The sequence below is a fragment of the Cetorhinus maximus genome, chromosome 5 (genome assembly GCF_964194155.1).
Source record: "Cetorhinus maximus chromosome 5, sCetMax3.hap1.1, whole genome shotgun sequence".
Taxonomy (NCBI): Eukaryota; Metazoa; Chordata; class Chondrichthyes; order Lamniformes; family Cetorhinidae; genus Cetorhinus; species Cetorhinus maximus.
The window spans coordinates 8,929,582-8,953,073 of record NC_135883.1 but is presented as its reverse complement, the minus strand read 5'-3'; the positions used below and the strand labels follow the sequence as shown (position 1 = coordinate 8,953,073).

Genomic DNA, 23,492 nt, shown 5'->3' with positions numbered 1-23,492 from the left:
TTTGTCAAATTTAATAGGGAGTTGGGAAGACATTTTATGTGATCTCAGTCGCCACAATTACAATCATAATACAAACGGAAATTACTCAGTTGACAGGTTGCACTGGGCACTAAAGCAACTATGGATTCAAAGTTAAAACAGAAAATGCTGGCAGCATCTGTGGAGCGAGAAACAGAGTTAATGTTTTGAGTCCGTATGACTCTTCTTCACAGCTAAAGAGATGTAGAAATGTGATGGCTACTTCTTCTTACCTCCCCCTGAACCATAACCCTACCACTGAGCATCAAGCCATTGTTTCCAGGACTGTCACTGACCTTATCACCTCTAGAAATCTTCCCTCCACATTTTCCAACTTCAGTCTCCCAACTCCACACAGTCCACTTCTACCTCCTTCCCAAAATCGACAAATCGGATTGCCCTGATAGACCCATCATGTCAGTCTGTTGCTGTTTCACAGAACTCATTTCTTTCCATCTTGACTCCATTCTCTCTCCCCTTATCTAGTCTCTTCCCACCTACATTCACAATTCGTCTGATGCCCTATGTCATATCAACAATCTCCAGTTTCCTGGCCCTAACCGCCTCCTCTTTACTATGGGTGCCCAGACCCTCTACACCTCCATCCCCCACCAGGACAGTCTGAGGGCTCTCCGCTTCTTCCTTGAACAGAGACTCGAACAGTCCCCATCCACCACCACTCTCCTCCCCTGGCTGAACTTGTTCTCTCACTGAACAATATCTCCTTTAACTCATCTCACTTCCTCCAAATCAAAAGTGTGGTTATGGGTTCTCGCATGGGCCCCAGTTATGCCTATCTTTTTTGGGGGTATGTGGACATTCCTTGTTCCAGTCCTACTCAGGCCAACTCCCACAGATCCTTTTTTCTGTACATCGATGACTTAATCGGTGCTGCTTCATGTCTTTGTCTGGACCTGGAAAGATTTATCAATTTTGCTTCCAATTTCCACCCCTCTATCACCTTCACATGGTCCATTTCCAACACTTCCCTTCCCTTCCTTGGCCTCTCTGTCTCCATTTCTGGTGATAGACTGTCCACCAATATTCATTAAAGCCCACCAATCCTACAACTGCCTCGACTACAGCTCCTCAAACACTGCTTCCTGTACTCCATCCCATTCTTTCAGTCCCTCCGCCTCCGGTGCATCTGTTCCGATGATGCTACCTACCAAAATGGCGTTTCTGACAGGTCTCCTTTTTCCTTAACTGAGGTCTTCCCCCCCCACACTGTGGCTGACAGGGCCCTCAACCATGTCTGACCCATCCCCCGCGCCTCTGCCCTCACACCTTCCCCACCCTCCTAGGACCATGATAAGGGTCCCCCCCACGCCCTCACTTTTCACCACACCAGCCTCCGCATTCAAAGAATCGTCCTCCGCCATTTCCACTAACTCCAGTATGATGCCACTACCATATAAATTTTCCCTCACCCCCATCAGCATTCCGTAGGGACCGTTCCCTCGGCGACACAGGCAGGTCGTTCAGGAGTCCCCTGGGGTCCTGCTCACAAATCGGTATTCCATTTTGGAGGCTGATGAGGGCGCTGGTTCCTCCAAGGAGTGCAGCCAGAGCCAAGCTTCCGGCGCCACAAGCAGCCTGTCTGTACAGGAGGGGAGGAAGAGAGGAAGAGCCATAGTAATAGGGGATTCTATGGTCAGGGGAACAGATAGATGCAACTGTGGCCGTCAACGTGACTCCAGGATGGTGTGTTGCCTTCCTTTTGCCAGGGTCCGGGATGTTACTGAACGGCTGCAGGGCATCCTGAAGGGGGAAGGTGATAAGGCAGAGGTCATGGTACATGTTGGTACCAGTGACATAGGTAGAAAGAGGGATGAGGTCTTGCATCAAGAATTCAGGGAGTTAAGCAGTAGACTAAAAACCAGGACCTCTCGGGTTGTAATCTCTGGATTACTCCAAGTGCCACGTGCTAGCGAGCCTAGAAATAGGAGAATAGCACAGATGAATACGTGGCTTAAGAGTTGGTGCAGGAGGGAGCGTTTTAGATTCCTGGACCACTGGGACCTGTACAAGTGGGACGGTCTACATATGAACCAGAGAGGGACTAACATCCTTGCGGGTGGGTTTGCTAATGCTGTTGTGAGGAATTTAAACTAATTCGGCAGGGGGAGGGGACACAGAATGTTAGCAGAATAGGGACACATCATAAGACAGTAAAACAATCAAGTCAGAGGGAGTACAGCTGCATTAAGTTTCAAGGGAGAAAGACAAGGCTGGATGGCCTCTACTTTAATGCCAGGAGTATTACAGGTAAAACGGATGAGTTAAGGGTGAGGATTGACACGTGAAATTGTGATACAATAGCCATCACAGAGATGTGGTTGAGGGAGGAGCAGGATTGGCAGCTCAACATTCTGGGATATAGAATCTTCAGGCAAGACAAGGGAGGGGGTAAAAGAGGAGGAGGCATTGCACTATTAGTTAAGGAGTCAGTTACTGCAGTAAGGAGAGGTGATATCTTGGAGGGGGCATCGAATGAAGCTTTGTGGGTGGAGTTTAGGTATAAAAAAGGGGCAGCCACATTGTTAGGTGTTATTATAGACCCCCAGATAGTCAGCGGGAAATTGAGCAGCAAATATGTGCACAATTTGCGGAGGTGTGTAAAAACAATAATAGGGTAATTATATTAGGTGATTTCAACTTCCCAACATTAATTGGGATAGACATAGTGTTAAGGGCTTGGATGGAGTGGATTTCTTGAAATGTGTACAGGAGAACTTTTTAGGTCAATATGTAGAGGGTCCAACAAGGGACAGTGCAGTGCTGGACCTAATTCTGGGGAATGAAGCCAGACAGGTGGCTGAGGTGGTGGTGGGGGAGCATTTTAGTGATAGCGACCACAACATGGTACAATTTAAGCTTGTTATGGACAAAGAAATAGACAAGTTGCAAAAAATGTTTTGGATTGGGGGAGAGCGGATTTTAGTAAAATAAGGCAGGATCTGGCCAAGGTAGACTGGGAACAGCTACTTGTGGGGAAATCTACAGAAGAGCAGTGGGGGGTGTTCAAAAAGGAAATGGGGAGGGTACAGGCTCAACATGTTCCCTCTAGGTTGATAGGAAGGAGTAACAAGCCCAGAGAACCATGGATGACCAGAGATATTCAAGATACAATGAGAAGGAAAAGAGAGTCTTTTAGCAGGTACAAGGGGAGCAAATCAGCGGAGGCATTAATGGAGTACAGAAAGTGCAGGGTGGAGCTTAAGAAAGCAATTCGGAGAGCAAAGAGGGGATATGAGAAAGCTCTGGCTGGTAAAAGTAGGGAAAATCCCAAGATTTTCTATAAGTATATCAATGGGAAGAGGATAACCAGGGAAAGAGTAGGGCCCATTAGGGACCAAGGGGGCACTCAATGGGTGGAGCCAGAGGACATCAGTAGAGTGTTGAACAAATACTTCACACCTGTCTTCACCCAAGAGAATGAGGATGAAGGTATGGAACTCGGGGAAAGAGACTGCGAGGTTCTTGAACAAATTGATATAGGGATTGACAGGGTATTAGAGGTGTTGGCAGGCTTAAAATTGGACAAATCTGCAGGTCCGGATGATTTGTGTCCCAGACTGCTGAGGGAGGCAAGGGAGGAGATCACAGGGGCTCTGACCCAAATTTTTAATTCCTCTCTGGCCACGGGGGAGGTGCCAGAGGACTGGAGAACAGCTAATGTGGTTCCGCTATTTAAGAAGGGCTGTAGAGATAAGCCAGGGAACTACAGGCCAATGAGTCTCACGTCAGTGATAGGGAATCTATTGGAGAAAATTTATCTCCACTTAGAGAGGCAAGGTTTAATCAGGGATAGTCAGCATGGTTTTGTCAGAGGGAGGTCATGCCTAACAAATTTGATTGAATTTTTTGAGGTGGTGACCAGGTGTGTAGATGAGGGTAGTGCAGTTGATGTAGTTTATATGGATTTCAGCAAAGCCTTTGACAAGGTCCCACATGAGAGATTTATAAAGGCGGCAAATGCAAATGGGATACAGGGTAATTTGATAAGGTGGATTCAAAATTAGCTTAGTTGTAGGAGACAGAGGATGATGACAGGAGGATGCTTCAGTGACTGGAAGCCAGTGTCCTGTGGCGTACCACAGAGATCTATGCTGGGTCCCCTATTATTCGTCATTTATATAAACGACATAGATGACTATATGGGGGGTAGGATTAGTAAGTTTGCGGATGACACAAAGATTGGCCGGGTGGTTAACAGTGAGGTTGAGAGTCTTGGGCTACAGGAAGATATAGACGGGGTGGTCAAATGGGCAGATAAGTGGCAGATGGAATTTAACCCTGAAAAGTGTGAGGTGATACATTTTGGAAGGAGTAATTTGACAAGTATTCAATGAACGGCATGACACTAGGAAGTTCTGAGGAACAAAGGGACCTTGGCGTGTGTGTCCATAGATCTCTGAAGGCAGAGGGGCATATTAGTGGGGTGGTGAAAAAGGCATATGGGACACTTGCCTTTATCAATCGAGGCATAGATTACAAAAGTAGGGAGGTCATGTTGGAGTTGTATAGAAACTTGGTGAGGCCACAGCTGGAGTACTGTGTGCAGTTCTGGTCGCCACATTATAGGAAGGATGTGACTGCATTGGAGGGGGTGCAGAGGAGATTCACCAGGATGTTGCCTGGGATGAAACATTTAAGTTATGAAGAGATGTTGGATAGACTTGGGTTGTTTTCGTTGGAGCAGAGAAGACTCAGGGGCGACCTGATCGAGGTGTACAAGATTATGAGGGGCATGGACAGGGTAGATAGGGAGCAGCTGTTCCCCTTAGTTGAAGGGTCAGTCACAAGGGGACACAAGTTCAAGGTGAGGGGCAAGAGATTTAGGGGGGATGAGAGGAAAAACTTTTTTTTACCCAGAGGGTCGTGACGGTCTGGAATGCGCTACCTGGGAGGGTGGTGGAGGCTGGTTGCCTCACATCCTTTAAAAAGTACCTGGATGAGCACTTGGCACGTCATAACATTCAAGGCTATGGGCCAAGTGCTGGTAAATGGGATTAAGTAGGTAGGTCAGGCATTTCTCACGTGTTGGTGCAGACTCGATGGGCCTAAGTGCCTCTTCTGCACTGTGAGATTCTGTGATACCCTGGTCCCCTCCTCCATCACCCCCAAATCCTCATCCCCTTCCCACAGCACCTTCCCATGCAATCACAGAAGGTGCAACACCTGCCCCTTTACCTTCTCACCATCCATGGCCCCTAACATTGCCTTCAGTGAAGCTGCTTCACTTGCACCTCCTTCAGTTTGGTCTACTGTATTCACTGCTCCCAATGTGGTCTCCTCTACACTGTGGAGATCAAACACAGACTGGGTGATCGCTTTGCGGAACACCTCTGGTCTGTCCACAAGCATGACCCAGACCTTCCTGTCGCTAGCCATTTCAACACACCATCCTGCTCTCATGACCACATGTCCATCCTTGGCCTGCTGCAATGTTCCAGTGAAGCCCGATGCAAACTGGAGGAACAGCACCTCATCTTGCGATTAGGCACTTTACAGCCTTCCGGACTTAACATCAAGTTCAACAACTTCAGACCATGAACTCTCTCCTCCATCTTTACCAGTTTTTTAATCCATTTTTAAAAAATTATTTTTTTTTAAAAATTTATTTATTCATTTTCTAAAATCTTTTTCCCCAACCACCGCCCCCACAGGGCCATCTGTCACTTGTTTCTATGTTGTGCTTTCACAGAGCGCTGACCCTTGTTCTGCTACTAACACATTCTACTATCTCACCTTCATGCCACTATCAGCACCTTTTTTGGTCTTTACCACCACCATTAATACTCCTTTTGTCACGTGTCCATGACATCTTCGTCAACCTCTCCTTAGCTCCCACCTATCCCTGAGCTTCCATTTTTGCTCCACCCCCCCTCATAAACAGCATAATATCCATCACATTTCTACTTCTCCTTCGCTCTCAAGAGTCGCCATACGGACTTAAAACGTTAACTCTGCTTCCCTCGCCATAGATGCTGCCAGGCCTGCTGAGTTTTTCCAGCATTCTCAGCTTTAATTTCAGATTTCCAGATTCCAAGTAACGCTCAGAAAAGATTCAGAGGCTTGCACCAATTTACAACTATCTGATCATTTTTTTTTAATGCATGGTCTAAAGAGTATTCAACTATTTATAATATTTAATTTCTATTTCAAGATGATAAAAATACAATTCCAGTCATGAAGCAGAAACAGTAAAAGATTTATGCAAGCACTTAATTCTCAAGAACTGGAAAGCTAACTGAAATATTAGCAAAGTGTAAAAGCAACAGAGTATGTTGCTCTTGAAAACTTGATACGAAGTAACTAACTGTTGAAAGTATTTCAGGAACATCATTCTTATCCCATAACTTTATAAACATATGAAAGCTTTAATCGTGAGCAACAACATTGCAATTAAAATCCAAGAGATTTGTCAAGCCCAAGTCCAAAGGAAATAAAATAATCAGTACTAAAAACTTACATCATCCTTAAGAGATAAGAGATTGTTACATCTAACAAAGAAACAAAGTTGATGGATAATCGTAGCCACGTAGCCAGGCAAAGTATCTCAATTTTCCGGGAGCCTTTAATGCTTAGGAGGCTGTTAAGGTACTTGGCATGTGCGACTAGTGAACAGATCGGTCGCTGGATATCAAATTGATTGAAATACCATAGCCAGAGGGTGGTAATTAATGGAAGGAGCTCCATATGGAGACTAGTGCCGTGGAGGGATCTGCAATGGGGGCGTTGTTCTTCAGAAAATTAATGATTCAAATAGGGCACAGAGGTAACAATGTTTTAATTTACTGATGATGCAATAATATATAAGAGTTAGAAATAGAGCTGAAATAAGCAGGGCAGCATGGAAAAGGGCGAAGGGACCGAGAGGGATGGGGCGGTCGTGAAGGAGGTGGGCGAGAGAGCCCGAGGGCAGGGAAGAGGGGCGGGCGAGAGAGCCCGGGGGCAGGGGAGGGGGGCGGGCGAGAGAGCCCGGGGGCAGGGGAGGGCGAGAGAGCCCAGGGGCAGGGAAGAGGGGGGCGGGCGAGAGAGCCCGGGGGCAGGGGAAGGGGTAAGGCAGGCAAGAGAGCCCAAGGGCAGGGGAAGGGGTAAGGCAGGCAAGAGAGCCCAAGGGCAGGGGAAGGGGGCGGGCGAGAGAGCCCGAGGGCAGGGGAGGGGGGCGGGCGAGAGAGCCCGGGGGCAGGGGAGGGGGGCGGGCGAGAGAGCCCAGGGGCAGGGAAAGGGGTAAGGCAGGCAAGAGAGCCCAAGGGCAGGGGAGGGGGAGGGGGAGTGCGAGAGAAAAAGCCCGAGAGCTGGGGGGTGGTTGGGGGACACAAGAGGGAGCTGGAGGGCAGGGGAGGTGGGGGCTGGGGAGGGAGAGACAAGACCAAGTGCAAAGTGGAAAGGAGAGAAAGAAATTCAGGTTTCAGAGAATTGCTTCAGCTTGAACAAGAACATGAGGGATATAGGCAGAAGCAAGTTGCCCAATGAGAGAGTAATTCAACTTCGAGGCTATTAGGAAGGAAAAATTACATCAGCTTAAGCAGAAGTGACTATACGAGGCCATCGAAAGTAGCTCATGTACCAGAGAAACATGCATCAGCAAGGAGTCCAGAAAGTGAGGTAACAGAAAATGGCCACTTCTATCAAGTCAGCTAAATTCATTCAACAATTACTACTGATACTTCATTAAATGGAAAGGTGATCATGGTGTTTTCACATATCAGTCAGTGGCATTGATGATAATATTGTAAGATGTGCTTGCCTTGATGCTTATAGTTGAACACCTGCAGCATACGGGCAAAATGCAAGAAGCTAAGGAGAGATGTTCAGTATTTACAAAGAAATGGTTATTATGGCAAATGTAATTGGAAAACAATGGCAGTATGGATATGAAGGTCTTACTCATTTAATGCTAAGGGACTGATTTCTGACTAAAGTTGCCGAAGCTTTAAGAATCTGATTTTTCTTCAACAGGAGAATAAGTAAAAGTGTCATAGCTATGAACATGCACTAATCATCTTATGATCCCACAAGCAAAGGTCAGCCAATGCACAGGTGGGAGAGCAGGTGCCTCAAGCTGTCCCACAGATAAACCACTCAACGACCTAGCTGCTCAACCTGCCTGGTCAAGGCCAGTGGGAGTTATCAAGCACAGATCGAGAAACAATAAAGTCAAAAATGGAGAGGTAGATCACATGACAAATCACTGCTCGTCTCATAAAATATTCTGGGATGCAAACAGAGACACTTTGTGAGGTAGGTGATGGCCATCTGTGGTGAAAACTGATGTAGGTGGTTAACTCCTTATTTTTACTCATTGTAAATGGTGTACACCACCCACACCCACACAAAGGGGCCATGAGATATTGGCTGCTCTTTCATAGCTACCAACATGTGAAGAGCAATGTTCTTTCAGACTACCACTAACCTCACTTCCTGCACTTATGATTCCAACTCCAAGCGTCAGACATACATCTCACAATCTCTTGTTTAAAACCTGACTATCCATGTCTATTCATTCCATTCTCCCTGCCATGGGGAAGGTTGAGATGTTGTCCTGCCCCCTATTAGTAATTTGGAAGGCGGCCAATCAACAACCTCTCCTTTTTTGAAGGGGGTAATTGTATGGAAAACATCCATTACAACCAAAATGAACGGAGACTAATGTGTCTTGGAGAAGACAACTGATACTCAATAATCAGCTGCATCATTCTATAAAATGACCAACCTGGTTTTACTGTATATCTTCAATGCTTGTGGTCAGTTTGTTTTTAAATAAACAAAGGGGCAAACTCACGTTGCTTTAAAACACAATAAACATTCATCGATCCCAAAACCTTTTCCATGAGGGGAAGAAAAGAGTCAAAAATCTTGAAACGTATTAATCTTGTCTGTGCAAGGGAGAGGCAAGAAAGGCTTTGTCGTAAGCTGCCAGGTTGAGGGCAGGGGAGCCATTCATTAGGTAAGGCTGCCCTTTGTATATGATAGAGCCCAGGAGCATCTATTGAGGTAAGGCTGCATGACAGTGCAGTTAGAGGGGGCTTCACAACAATTCTGGGCCCTCCAAATTGCTCACGGATACCCCACAACATAATGCACGGCAATGTGTTTAATGTAAGGAGTAGGAGGCACCAGGTGCAGAAGTAGTGTGCTCCTTGGGCAGGTGCCAATGCAATGTGCTCACTGTTATGAATGCGTGATTCAATTAATTATGCATATAACTCATACAGGCCAGCAGCAGCAAGCCAGCAACGTGCTTTTGTATGGGGATCTGCAGTTACGATTATCATAATAAATGCAATGTAATTGCCAGTGCCAGAAAAACTGTCTGCCATCCACTGAAAATAGGTGGCAAGTGAGCTGGTTGAGTTACACTATAGGCTTACCTTGTTGTCAGCGGGAACCCTGTGAAGTAAATGAGGCGGGGCTACAGAATGTGTTACCTTTAAGTAGCTTCCACTATATTTTTTAAACACACATAGAAACCAAGCTCTTACCTGAAGCATAAAAATCATAGTCAAAATAGGCCAACATAAAAAAATTAAGCACAAGTAGCATGAAACCAGAGAACGTCAACAGATTTGGTGCCAACCATGTAGGTAAAATCTATAAAAGCAAAAAGAAAGGTTGATAAGTAGGGGGACCAGAAATTCTCCACTGTAGGTTAACTATTCTTTATACTTAATTTAAAAAATTAAAAACCTAATACTGAATATGCCAGGCCAGGTCGGCTGTCCACTACTTTTCTTTATTTTAAAGTAGCATATCCTTACAGTGGATCATTTTTTAGCAATGAATGAAGACCCAAGATTGTTGCTGGTCATTCTCACCATCTGGGTCTTCAGCAAATATCTCAATATCAGTAATACCCAATTTCACTGTTCCTAATATGCCCTTTCACCCTATCCCATGGATCATAAAGCTGCTGGCACTTTGCTATACCTGTAGTCTTATTTTAGAATATCGTTCAAAGTCAGGAGATTATCTCTGATGTGGCAGAAAGCCCATGACTTCTCTTCAAAGAAAGTAATATTTTACAAGGAAATCTGGTACAATTTCTTTCTTATTCTGGTAAAAATATTTCTGCCAAATTTATTTCAAATATCTAATGCTGTGCTTGAAAATAAAGAAACCACACAAGGATCCAGTAACACAGAAAGTTTGTAGTAATATGCTCTTACCTTAACTACAGAGTTCCAAAATGGGTGCATAACATATACAGACAACGGATTGGTGTCCACTGCACTATACTGCAAAGGAAATAAGATGACAAAACTCATGTATACATTTATTTAAAATCTGACTCTTAGCATTTGCAAATTTAAGCTTTTTAAAATGACAAAAAAATGTAACTATTGCATTGTGCGCAAAATAAGGCCTTTTCATAACTAAACTGTGTTGCTGGATTTTTCTCCTATTGCATATTTAACTAAATATCAGTGCTTCAGATGAGAGTGAAGGGATACACTGGCTACTGTGAACACTGCAAATGGCAGTGAAGTGCCCAGCCAATGACTACTGTACTCTTATGGGGGAGGGAGTTAAATATCGTATCTACTTTTCCTTCACCAATAGCAAATCAAATAATGTTGCACCCAGACAAGCCTGCTGAAATTTACCCCATCTGCAGCAGGTGGGATCAAGGATAGGTAACTCCCAGAGCTTGTACCTCTGGTCACGTAGTCAAAAGGATCATGCTAAACAGCTAACAGATTTATAGTCAGTGTCAACTACTGGTTCCTCAGCAATTGAATCAAGTGAACCTGGTTACTACTTTTAATTGCGAAAAGTCCTGGTCCAAGATTGCCAACAACTGCACTTAAAAATAAGACCACAAAATGCTGGAAACACTAAGCTGGTCAGGCAGCATCTGTGGAAAGAGAGGAACAGATTCAGGCTGTCGAGAGTTTACAGCATTATTTGGCTTCATTTCAAATTTACTGCATCCACAGTATTTTTCTTTTAAAGTATACTTAGAGATCTGTCATCAGAATTGGGAAGTGCTGGTGATGGAACGAACAGCTTGTAAACTGCCTAAAGGATCGGTCATCAGCTGTTGAACAGATGACAGGCCAATGGAAATATCCTGAAAATAAGCTTCAAACCAAACTGAAAGTGATTCTTGCACTAACTCTCATGAAATACAGCACACCCCAAAAAGCTGGCAGAACAGGAATTATTTGGGCTGGAGTTTGTATGCATGCTGTTTGCAGATGATTGAAAATTCCTTAGTGTAATAAATACTAAACCAGAAAATGGGGTGTTGGGGCAGGGAAAGAACAAAAGTAATTACGCATTAAAGCTCAAGCTAACCTCAATTTCAAAACCATTAATGATGGAACTTGTTATTCTTCACACCCCTATTCACTTCTAGTCCCACAAAAATGAGCTTCTTTATCTTTCAGTTTCTGCTTTTGACAAAGGGTTAAAATCTTTATTATTATTGTCTAACCTACTGTGTATTTCTAGAATTTTCTAAATTTTCGAAATTTGCACAATTTATTGTCTTTAAATGGTCACAAAACCATAAGAGAATGGTTACTGATTACCAGTATATGTGAGAATTCCTAACAGCAGTTGTAAAAAAAAACAAGGTTAGAAAGATGCTCCTGAAGGATTGGCTAATGGAATCTTGTGAAGGCACCGCTGGTGGTATTTCTCCAATTCTTTGAGGTGCCTGCTGTACGTTGCCCAAGTCTCCGAAGCATTAGGAGCACAGGGATCACTGTTGCTTGGTAAACCATGACCTTAGTCTGGTGTTTGAGATCCTGGTCCCCAAAATACTCTTTTTCTCCATCTGCCAAAAGCTGGGCTGGCACATTGAAGGGCATGATGAATTTGGTTGTCTATGTCTTCCTTCATCAAGAGGAGCCACTCAAGATATGGAAAGTGGTATACTTTTTCCAGGAACTTGTCATTGATTTTGATCGATGAGAGGAGGGGTTGTGCTGTGGGAGCTGGTTGGGAGAGGACCAGGACTTTCCAGATGTTTAGTGAAAGGCCCATTTTTCCAAATGCTTCAGAGGAGTCGTCGACAGTGACCTTGAGCTCAGTTTCTGAGTTAGCGCAAACACAAGCGTCTTCTGCATATTGGAGCTCAATGACTTAAGTTGGAGTAATTTTGGTTTTGGATTGAAGGTAACATAGATTGAACAGTTTCCCATTTTGTAAATTATCTACAAGCCTGTGGGTAATTTGCTGGAGGTGATGCAGTATTGGAGCGAGAAGATGTAAGGGTTGGTGTGATGACACAACCTTGCTTGATCTCAGTCTTTATTGAGACTAGGTGGTGGTTCTATTGGTGAGGATTACGCCTTGTAAGTCATCACGAATTAGGTGGAGGATGGTGATAAATTTCTGAGGGCAGTCAATTTTGAGGAGGATACCCCATAAGCCTTCATGGCTAACAGAGTCCAAGGTTTTTGAGAGGTCGAGAAAGGCCATGTACAAAAGTTGGTGCTGTTCATTGTATTTTTGTTTGGAGTTGCTGCACAGTGAAGATCATGTCTGTGGTGCCTCTCGATGGGCGAAAACTGCACTGCTGGAAGACTCTGGAAGGAATTCTTCAATCACTGGGAGCAGGCAATTGAGAGGGATCCTTACAATAATCTTCCCTGTGGCAGGCATCAGGGAGACTCCTCCGTACAGCCAACATGCCCAGCATCAAGGTACTAATCACCTGAAGCCAGACCTGCTGGGCAGTACATGTCATTTGTATGCCCAACACCAAACTCCCGATGAAACTGCTCTACTTGGAACTTGGTCTTAACAGGAGGCTCCCAGAACAGTGGAAATATTCTAGAAATGAACTCAAGGCATCCCGGGAGAGGTCAAACACACCTGCAAACTCATGGGAGCCCCTGGTTTGTGATCGACCAAAATGGGGCATGTCCATTCGGGAAGACACCAAACTGATAGGCAAACTTCGTTGGGAAAATGCAGAGGTGAAGTCAGGGAGAGCATACAGATCTCCCAACAACTCATCTACCTAACCCTCCAAGCACCACCTGGCAGAGTCTTCCACAAATCGCACATTGGACTTATCAGTCATCTCAAAACCCATCGAACCAGGGTATTTCGATCCCAAGGGACTGCCTAAGATGACTTAAGAGAATAAACCTAATAATTTGCAAAAAAAAAAATCTCAAGTTGAACAAGAAAGTCTGGATAATTCCAACAGAATTTAATATCACATTAAAAATATCTGAAGCACGGACACTGATCTTTGCTATAGGCAATACGCAGAGATTGATTTTAGCTGAAATATCAGGAAACTATTTTGTAACAAATCTTTAAAAGTATTTCAAACCAGCCTAAATACCACTTAAGTTTCTTTTAAAACAGATATTTATGTTACAATATTAACAGTGCATTTAAATACACCATCTCTTGCACTACTGTGCATATAGTTTACTTAACAAACCTGTTGCTCCACTAAAACACACGAGTCTTGGGTATGTTGGAACTCAAAAGAGTTGAGATAGTGTCAAAAGCCACAAGAAAAAAGTTCATGCAGTTAATGAATTGTGCCTCCACCGAACAAGTGCCATTTTCCTTGCAATATTTGTTATCTAACCAGGTTAAGATAGTGTCAACTTTGAAACGAATAAATGGCAACCTAGCAGAGGGAGTTTGTTATATGCAGGGCCCCAGAAATCATCAATTCTCTACAGAAGCCATTGCAGGACATTACCCACAGGTGTCCAGTTCCTCCCTGCCAACTTTTCCGCTGTTTTTGCACTCCAGTTGCTGTGGATCATTTTGTGTTAAGCTCCTGTTCACCTATACTTAGAACGCAATAAGCAGGATGTGTGTGTTACGCACATTAGTTACATGACACCCAAATTTCCACTCTATTTTATGCATCAAATGATCCAAGTGCCTGAAGGCATCTCAGCTCATTACATAGGCTCTGCTTCGGGCAAGGCAAGATGTGCACTTCCTCCAATTTCACTAGTTCAAAACAGATGCAAAATTAAGCCCAGAATTTTAGGTTTGGCAGGAAATAGTCATTTTCTTGGTGCTTTGAGCTTTTTTTGCAATATAACCTCATTGAGATTGCACTGTATGCTTTGCTTCTCAGAATACATTTTTATAGCACAAGTATAAGTCACATTAAAAACTGAAAAGCATGCACAATTCCATGTTCTTAAACATACCCCAAATGTGTATGAATGATGGGTGGCTTGCAACCCCAATCCTTATGCTTAAAGACACGGTATATGTTGAATACTTGGCACATTCCTATGGCTCCAAATTTTATTCTGATTTCTGTTTATTTACCTCCAATTTTACTTTCCCATGTATATTAACAATATTGGCAGGAAATCTGGGTGCAAATCGATAACAAAATGGGTGCACAAATTAGTTTAATTCCCGGTGTCATTTCCCAAATCTATCCCACAGAAAATTCCACCCCTTTGGTCTGCATTCAGCACAGTCTCAGCTACAAGCACAGGCACAGGCACTGTCAGCATCACAAACCCATGCAGCGAGCACAGTACATGAGAGCCAAACAGAAAGGCCATGATCAGCAAAATAAAACAAGTCAGCAAGCTGAACTGTTCAGCAGAGAGGTTGACTTGCACTTTGGAAGTGGCTGGTATATAAAAGCGTAATGTTTCTGCAATACTTTATTGACATCACAAAACGACGACAGCACAAATGAATTGGGAGCAGCAATGAGGCCATATGGCACTCACTAACTGAGCCCTGTCAATATGAACCTACTGTCTGTGGAACATCAAGGAAGAGGAAATGGGGCACCATAAGTTTGTCAGAAGATACTTTTGGGTTGGTTCAAATGAAAAATGTAGGGCTTCTTTGTGGCTGATCTGTGAGGGCCAATGGGTCACAATCAGCCTGAAAATCTGGCAATGATAGACAATGTACCAAATGACGGTTTAGTTTTTATCTTTACTCTTAGAAAAGACGCCCATTTCCGATCAAATGCCCCTCCTTGGCTAGTTATACTGAAAATAATATAAAATGTCAACGCCTTGCTGTGACACACACAGCGAACGCAACCCCCTTGGTTGGATTCTGCTTAAACTTCAGCAGCCTGTGGCATTTGGGTGTAAGGTGGGCTGCACCCTGTTTTCTCAAATTCTACTGAAGTCACTTAGAATGGGTTTCATATTACAAAAAAAAGGACAAGAGAAACAGAGATGTCTTTTTTTTTAAAAAAGTTAAAATGGGTGATGATTTTATGAGGGTCACTAGAATGGACTGGTATGGACTGACCAAAGGATCCAGAGCACTCCCATATCAACACAATCCTATCATCTTGAGGGAACACAGCAGATTTGTTTCTCCTGAGCTGCAATTTTTAAATGGAAACTTTTCCAAAACAATGGTTGCTTTCTTATCCCATCCCAATTTTGCAACACCAACTCTCACCAGCCCTAGGTCTTGCTGCTTAACGAAAACAAGGCAGTTTGAGTGTTGTACCAGCTACATTTGTCTACGTTATATGTCCTGCTTATCCTCACTATTCATTCCTCCTCTGTGAAACGGCTTGGAACATTTTCTACGTTAAAGGAGTTGCAGTGAGAGGAACTGATCAGCCAGGTCTAATCCTGTCCTTGGTCAACACTCAGACATTTGCACTTCCAATAGGTGTCACTGACTAGTAATGAGGAACAGAAAGCTACATAACCTCTGGGTTCTGTGGACAACTGTTGCCCTTTAACCATCCCTCCATCCTGAGGCCATTAAGTCATCTGGGGCCTTAACGTTCTTGTTAGTTTGGAACGGCTATTAGGGACTAATACTTTTTTTTAGGCAAAACAGCAGAATATTTACCAAGTGAGTCATCCAAGCTGCGTCAATACTTTTTGGTTTGCTCAATGGATACCTCTTTAAATTGATCTAAATGTTTGCTCACACTAATTTCCTGTAACCCTTATGTAATTGTGTTTGGATTGGTAGTGCGTTGGTATTACTGTATGTGGTTCAGTGCATTATTTTGTTTTATAATAAGGCTATGAAGCACCTTGAGATGCGATTACATTAAAGATGCTATAGAAACACAAGTTATCACCATTGAAACAACATTCAGTTTTGTGGGATGGTAGCGCAGTGGTTATGTCACTGGACTGGTATCCAAAGACATGGGCCAGTGATCTGAAGCCCAGAGTTCAAATCCCACCATACCAACTGTTGAATTTAAATTCAGCTATAAATAAATCTGGAATACAAAGCTTTATCAGTAATGGTGACTATGTAACTAACAGCATGACGTAAAAACTCATCTGGCTCACAAATGTCCTTTAAGGAAAGAAATCTCCTGCCCTCACATGGGACCCCTGACCCACAGCAACATGCTCAACTCTTAACTGCCCTATCGAGCTACTCAGTTAGGGATGGGTAATAAATGTTATGCCCACATCCCATGATTGCATAAAAAATTTGAATATCTTTGAAATCCCCAGATATAATTGCGTAAGTAGGTAGTTGGCTCATTGCGTAGGTCTGTAACCACACAGAATAACATGTTAATTTCAACAGGCATTTTTTCCAAGTGGATCCTTGAGAGTTGACAGCATATATTACACATTTAACATATACTGAAAATAGCAAAGATAAAATAATTGAAATATATACATTAAAAAGGCAAGGAGTCTTCCGGTTAGTTTTCTGAAAAAAAAATGCATGAAAGGTCATTGACCTAAAGTATTAATGCTGTTTCGCTCCTCATATGTGCTGCCTAACTAAGCATTTCCAGTTTTTATTTCAGATTTCCAGCATTAGCAGTATTTTGCTTGTGTAACACACAGAAACAGTATGCCAGCAAAACGAATAGGTGGCTAGAATGCTTTTGTTACATGCCCCTTAATCTGACATCAGAAAGGCGAAGCCCCAGATGTGTTGCCACATGATTTAGCTTTAACAGTGTATCAAGTATAAAGCTGCAACACTATCCATCAAGGTTAATAAGATTCTCAGGGGTTCCCTGTGAGCTTGGATGCAAAGCTCTTTAAATAGATTCAAGATGTGGACTCGCCCGCTGGAGCTCTCATGATATTTAAAGGTAGTGGTCAGGAACCAAGCTCTGCACGTAGATAGGGGAATGTGCCACAGCACCACCAACAACTGATTAACTGGTTATTAATCTTGTTTGCTTAAATTGGCTGCTGTATTCAACAAAATAAAAAAAAAACATATAATGTAAAGAGCCAAGGGCATAAGATGCTACATAAATGCAAATTCGTTACAAACACAAAATTCTCAATTCCAGTGAAGGGAGGCAAGCCAGGGGCGAAAGGAAGACAACAATCAGTGTCATGCACAAAAATAAATAAAACCTGACTAATCAAGCAACCTCTTCCCTCAGTATCGAAAATACATCTACCCATTTAGAGTGAGATCTTAGTTTTTATAAAACAATCGAAGATTATTCACTACAGATGAATTTCTGGCAGAATAGTGTAATTATAGCACAACGAGTTTTATAAAGGCAAGTACCTAAGTAATGTGGTCACTGGAATTTATAATGACAATATAAAAATAAGGACAGAGTGTACAATTTTAAAATGGGTTCTGCATACCCAAGTACAAGTCTCCTTTGCCATGTATCCCCACAGAGGAGCCTGTATCTTACATGGCCACCATATCTCTGACCTCTCCCAGCCCCAGAGCCCTCCAGGATATCAGCACTCCTCCAATTTAGACCTCTTGAGCATCCCTGGTTTTAAATCAGTCCACCATTGGTGGCTGTGCCTACAGATGCCAAGGTCCTAGGCTCTGGAATTCACTCTCTAAATCTCTCCAGTTCTCTTTTGTCCTTTAAGCCATTTTTTTTAAAACCTGCCTCTTTGACCAAGTTTTGTTCTGTTCTAAAATCTCATGTCAAATTTTTCTCCTGTTAAGTGCCTTTAGACATTTTCTTAGATTAAAGATGCTATATAAATACAAGCTGCTCTTGGCATCCTGATGATTCATTTCCCTTCCCTCCCCGTTGTTCTGATGTTAATTAAAAGCTTGTTAATTTTTCTACTTCCAATGATGGGCTGTAGCCCAAAACATTATCACGTCCCTACTGTCCACAGCCACTAAATGTCCTCTCTGCAGATGCTGTCAGGCCTGCTGAGCTTTTCCAGCTACTTTTGTTTTTGTTTCAGATTTCCAGCATCCGCAGTATTTTGCTTTTATCTTAGCACTAAATGTTCAGTTGTGTTTCTCCAACATTTTTGTTCTTGCTATGTGTTACCAAAAACATCACTAGGGCTTTTTTGCTCCCAACCTCTAATTGCCCACAAAGTGAATCTCCATTACTGAACATTAATGCTGATTGTCATGATGTCAAGTTAGCTGGGTTTGTGAGGATTTACTCAAAGTGCACAAAATGTTTCAGATTTTCACTGGCCACCCACTAACATGCTGCAAAAGGCAGGCCATCGCTTAAATGTGACCAAAGACCTCACGGCTCAATTGAATTAATGGAACTGAGGGCTGCCAGCTTTCAAATGTTGCACAAAAGATTTTAACTTCAGTTTAATTTGGCAAGATCAGTCGTCCACTCCCTCTGAGCGTGGCTCTGGATAACAACCCCATTCATTGCCCTACTCCCCCTCTGATCTCCTAGCATCAGAACAAAAGGCCCAGTTCATCTCTCCCTGCCCAGAGTTACCCTACCCCACCACATCTTCACAAATCCAAGCCTGGCTTCCAGTTGTTGTCCAGCTCTCAGGAATCCGATTTCTTTTCAGTAGGGCAGGGATAAAACCATGCACATAGAAATCCATCAGCTATATCAAATCCACTTGTATAACCACATAAAACTGCACATTAATTGAAACTGAAGACCAAATAACTTACTGTACATTATACGTAGCTAAATTATCTATTTTAAAAAGGGCTTGAAAAATGAGGAAGCATAAATAACAGAGAACCAGCTGTCATCGTACATGAGAAACCAGTTCCTTCACTTCAAGAACCTGAATTCAGATCAGCCGAAGAAGAAATATCTCTGGTGGCAGTAAACATCGTACAAATTCTTTCATTCTTAAGCTAGTTCCTAAATGATGTTAGACATCATTATTGCTATAATTTACTACAAGGGCTGCAACTATGAGGAGCGGTGTGCGCAATTTATGCTGGTGTAGAAAATTATTTTAAATGGACGTTGGGATACACTTATACCATCTGTGCAATAAAGGCTGAATAATCAGGAGCTTGACGATCTCAATATTTGGCTCCCACTTCAATATCACTCCAAAATTAAAATACAGCATAATTAACTTTGACAGTGATTTCCAGTAAAACACAATGCATTAGTGTTCAAAAAAAAAGTCAGCTCCAACCAACTGTATCCAGCTAGTACGGCAATTGAAGTGGCTTTTGGAGGAATGACCAGCCGTATAAACAATGTGTTTAACTTAAAAACTGTTCAGCTCTTAACGGAAATATGCAGTGACTCATACAGATTGCCCACAGGGTGCAGGATTAGCAGTAGAGGTATTGCAACTGGTTTTCATCTGTTGAAGAGTCATACGGACTCGAAACGTTAACTGTGTTCCTGTCCGCAGATGCTGCCAGACCTGCTGAGTTTTTCCAGGTATTTTTATTTTTGTTTTGGTTTTCATCTGACCCTGGCTGGCAAGTGAAAAATCATGCATGTTTAAATCCCTTTGTGGTTTCACTCATTCCTGTCCCTTAACTTCCACTAGTCCTACAGTCCTCCCTCCTCCAACACTCCTGAAAATCACTACTTCCATTCCATCGTGACTTTAGCCACCTCATCTCCACCCCAACACATCCACTGCTTTGGAATTCCATCACTCAACTCTTCTGCTAGGCCCTTACTAAAGCCTAGCCCTGTTCAGGATCATCTTATTTTCTCTTCCTTTGGCTCAGAATGCTTTGGATTATGCCTCTAAAGCTCTTTAGGATGTTTTTCTACATCAAAGGTTAAGCCGTGGCTCAGTTGGTAGCACTTTCACCTCTGTGTCAGAAGATTGTGGTTTCAAGTTCCATTCGAGAGTTTAGAACAGATCGGCCCAAATCTTCCAATGTGGGGAGAGGCCTCCAACTTAACATAGATCACTAATGCACCTCAGGCCTGAGGAAATCCAGGCATGCGCACATCCAAGGTGTTTACATAGGAAGTTTAAAGTTCTGATTGCTGGTTTTACCCTGCCTGAACTGCTCTGTGATTCCAATGACAGTGGAATCAGATGGCACAAACCATGGAGACTTGGCTGTTTGCACTATACTTACCCTGGATTTTGCATGGATTTACTTAGAGCTATTCATAGCAGGTATAAAACCAGCAGAACTCTCAGCTGGAGTGTCAGAGCACTCTATAGCCCACAGCAATGTTCACAGCACCCCCCCTCCCCCCACCCACAACCCAGCAACATTGCTAAGGGGTGAACACTTGTTCGGGAGTGGGAGAGGGGGTTAAACATTGTCAGGGGGAGTGATAGGGGTTAGCATTCAGTGGGATGAAGCTACACAATTTCAGAGGTTGACAGCTCCTTTTAAAACAATGTATGTCAATGAACTGAAGACAGAGCTCAGAAGAAGTCATATTGGACTCGAAACGTTGACTGTTTCTCGCTCCACAGATGCTGCCAGAACTGAGTTTTTGAAGCACTTTCTGTTTTTGTTACAGACCTTAAGAGGCGTGTCTTCAGTTCATGATGAGAAAAGGGGGAGTGGCTGCATTGGAACGACATCTGACATCTTGCCTCCCAACTGTGTTCGCCCCTGCATCCCTGCTGCAGCTGGCTTCAGAAGGCCATTTCAGAGGGCATTTAAGAGTCAACCACATTGCTGTGAATCTGGAGTCACATATAGGCCAGACCAGGTAAGGACGGCAGATTTCCTTCCCTTTAGGGACACATTAGTGAACCAGGTGGGTTTTTACGACAATCAACAATGGTTTCATGGTCACCATTAGACTTTTAATTCCATATTTTTTATTGAATTCAAATTTCACCATCTGCAGTGGTGAGATTTGAACCCTGGTGCATTACCCTGGGTATCTGGCGAACTAGTCCAGTGACAATACCACTACGCCACTGCCACCCCATAGTAAAATGGTAAGTAGGCAGTTTAAATCGGAGTCAATGTTGGATGTTCCCTCTCCAATGCTGACCAGAAGATCTGGGCCATAATCTAGGCTGACACTGCTGTTCAGTACTGAGGGAGAGTTGCACTATCATAGATGCCATTATTTGGGTGAGGCCGCTCAGCCGGGCGCCAAAGATCCCTCGGCACGATTTGAAAAACAGCAAGGCCAATACTTCTGTCTCAACCAACATTACTAAAATAGATTATTTGATCACTATATTACTGTTCTTGGGGCCTTGCTGCGGGGAAATTGGCTTTTGCCTTTCCTAAGGTACAATAGTAACTACAATTCAAAGCACTTGGGGAATCTCCTGAAGTTGTGAAAGGTGCTATATAAATGCAAGTTCTTTCTTAAATGCAAATTGTTGTTGCAGTTATGGATATTAAATATCTGTAAATGGAGATGGATGGGACCAGTGGATATATAGTATTTTTTTTAATTTTGGTAGCTAGATTCTAATTGTGTATTTACTTAGCATAATTGTGACTATGGGGTGGCAGTGGCGTAGTGGTATTGTCACTGGACTAGTTCACCAGATACCCAGGGTAATGCACTGGGGACCGGCAGATGGTGAAATTTGAATTCAATAAAAAATATGGAATTAAAAGTCTAATGATGACCATGAAACCATTGTCGATTGTTGTAAAAACCCACTTGGTTCACCAATGCATCCCTAATGGGAAGGAAATCTGCCGTCCTTACCTGGTCTGGCCTACGTGTGACTCCAGATCCACAGCAATGTGGTTGACTCTTAAATGCCCTCCGAAATGGCCTAGAAAGCCACTCAGTTCTCAAGGGCAATTAGAGATGGGCCCAGGAAGCATCCCCATGTGAATAAAAAAACTATACTGTAAGGCCTTGTGCCACATTTGACCCTGCATCTCCCTAGCACTGAAAATAAATCATCTGAAATTCAGACAACTCACTTAAATTTGCTACTTTCCCCATTTAAATTAAATGGGCTTGGAGGTTTGAAAAGGGCTTTGAGCACTGTTGCGTCAATGTTGAATAACTCCTAAATAAGAACACCAAGATTACTTAGTAGCTGCAGCTTGAGATATATAGAACTTAATACACTATACAGTCCAAAAAGAAAAAAAGGCCTGGACACTCGATCTAGTATGGACTATAGCTGATCATGTCTAGAACAGACTGTAAAATCCAAAAGAGGAGGAAAACATTTTATTCCCAGTACGGACATTTCTTGCCTCAACAAGTACGAAGATTTCGAACTAAGAGTAACATGCACCATAAAGATTAATTCTTCTATAACTCTGGGACAAGTACAAAACTCAGTTCCCAAACAAAATATGTATGGATCCCAATGTATTGTACAATTTCATTGAAAATGGGTGAACAGTGTAAAAAGTTGAAGAGATGAGGCCACATATTCAGAAAATAAGTTTTACTTGTGGGAGACAAATTCACATTCTGCTCTATTAAGAATGGATTCATGCTCCCATCAATGAAGTGCAGTGAATTGCTCTGAAGCATACTACAAGGTCACCAAAATCCAATCGCAGCTCACAGGAATTAGTGTTGGAAGTGGTATTGTCACAATGTACTGACACTAAACATTTCATTTGCTTTAGACTCATTAATTTACCCCCAGGAATGACAAACAATTTGGGGACTCTTTCTTTGGCAAAATAGCTTTATTTTCTGTTGCCCAAATAAAATTCCCTTCGAGGTTTGAACTGTAGCAGACCACATTTACTCTTCAGCCTGAAATCTGCAGTTCTGCTCCAAACCCAACAGGTCCTCAGGACAGAAAGTCAGGTCTAGAAATAATTCAATTTACCAGCTGACATTTGCACACCATGTTAAACATGGTTGAAAGTAGGAACCACTTTGCAACGATGTTAAGAATATGGCCTGACAGCACCCAAAATGCCAGTACTCTCACAATCAAGCATAAGCATCATCAGAAGCAAAACCTTAGCTCACATTTTTCAACAGAAAACCATCATAAGAGATCAATTGATAAATAGTTCAAGAAGTGAAACAGAATCAACAGAAATTACAGTGCAATTACATCATTATGTTTAATATGTGGACTAACTAGAAAACACTCACAGGTGGGAACGGAAATTTTTCCAATCTAAGAGCAGACATTTGAGCAAAATGGCACAGAACACAAAATTCAGATGTTAGTTGAGTGTTGAGGACTATACATGTTCTACAGCAATCACGGCAATAGATTCTTACAAGGAAAATAGACTTCAATGTATTTCTACTGGCTTGGCATATAACAAGCTTTACTTGGATATTTAACATAAAATTACAGCAACACTTAACTGTGCAAATCAGATTAGTTCATGGCCAGAATTTCTGGGTGTACTTTAATCAAAGTTTAAAATGTTAATTCCAACAGCTGGCAACATACAGGTAATATTTT

At 42.8% G+C, this 23,492-nt stretch overlaps 1 protein-coding gene across 1 annotated transcript in view; it reads right to left on the bottom strand.

The window, feature by feature from the left end:
- Positions 1–23,492, bottom strand: part of selenoi (selenoprotein I) — a 67,188-nt gene that overhangs the window by 27,416 nt on the left and 16,280 nt on the right. Inside the window, exons 2-3 of the mRNA XM_078541504.1 lie at positions 10,197–10,265; positions 9,513–9,621 (exon numbers count right to left, since the gene is read on the bottom strand). Of these exons, the coding sequence (XP_078397630.1) occupies positions 9,513–9,621; positions 10,197–10,265 (178 nt within the window). The remainder of the gene's footprint in view (positions 1–9,512; positions 9,622–10,196; positions 10,266–23,492) is intronic.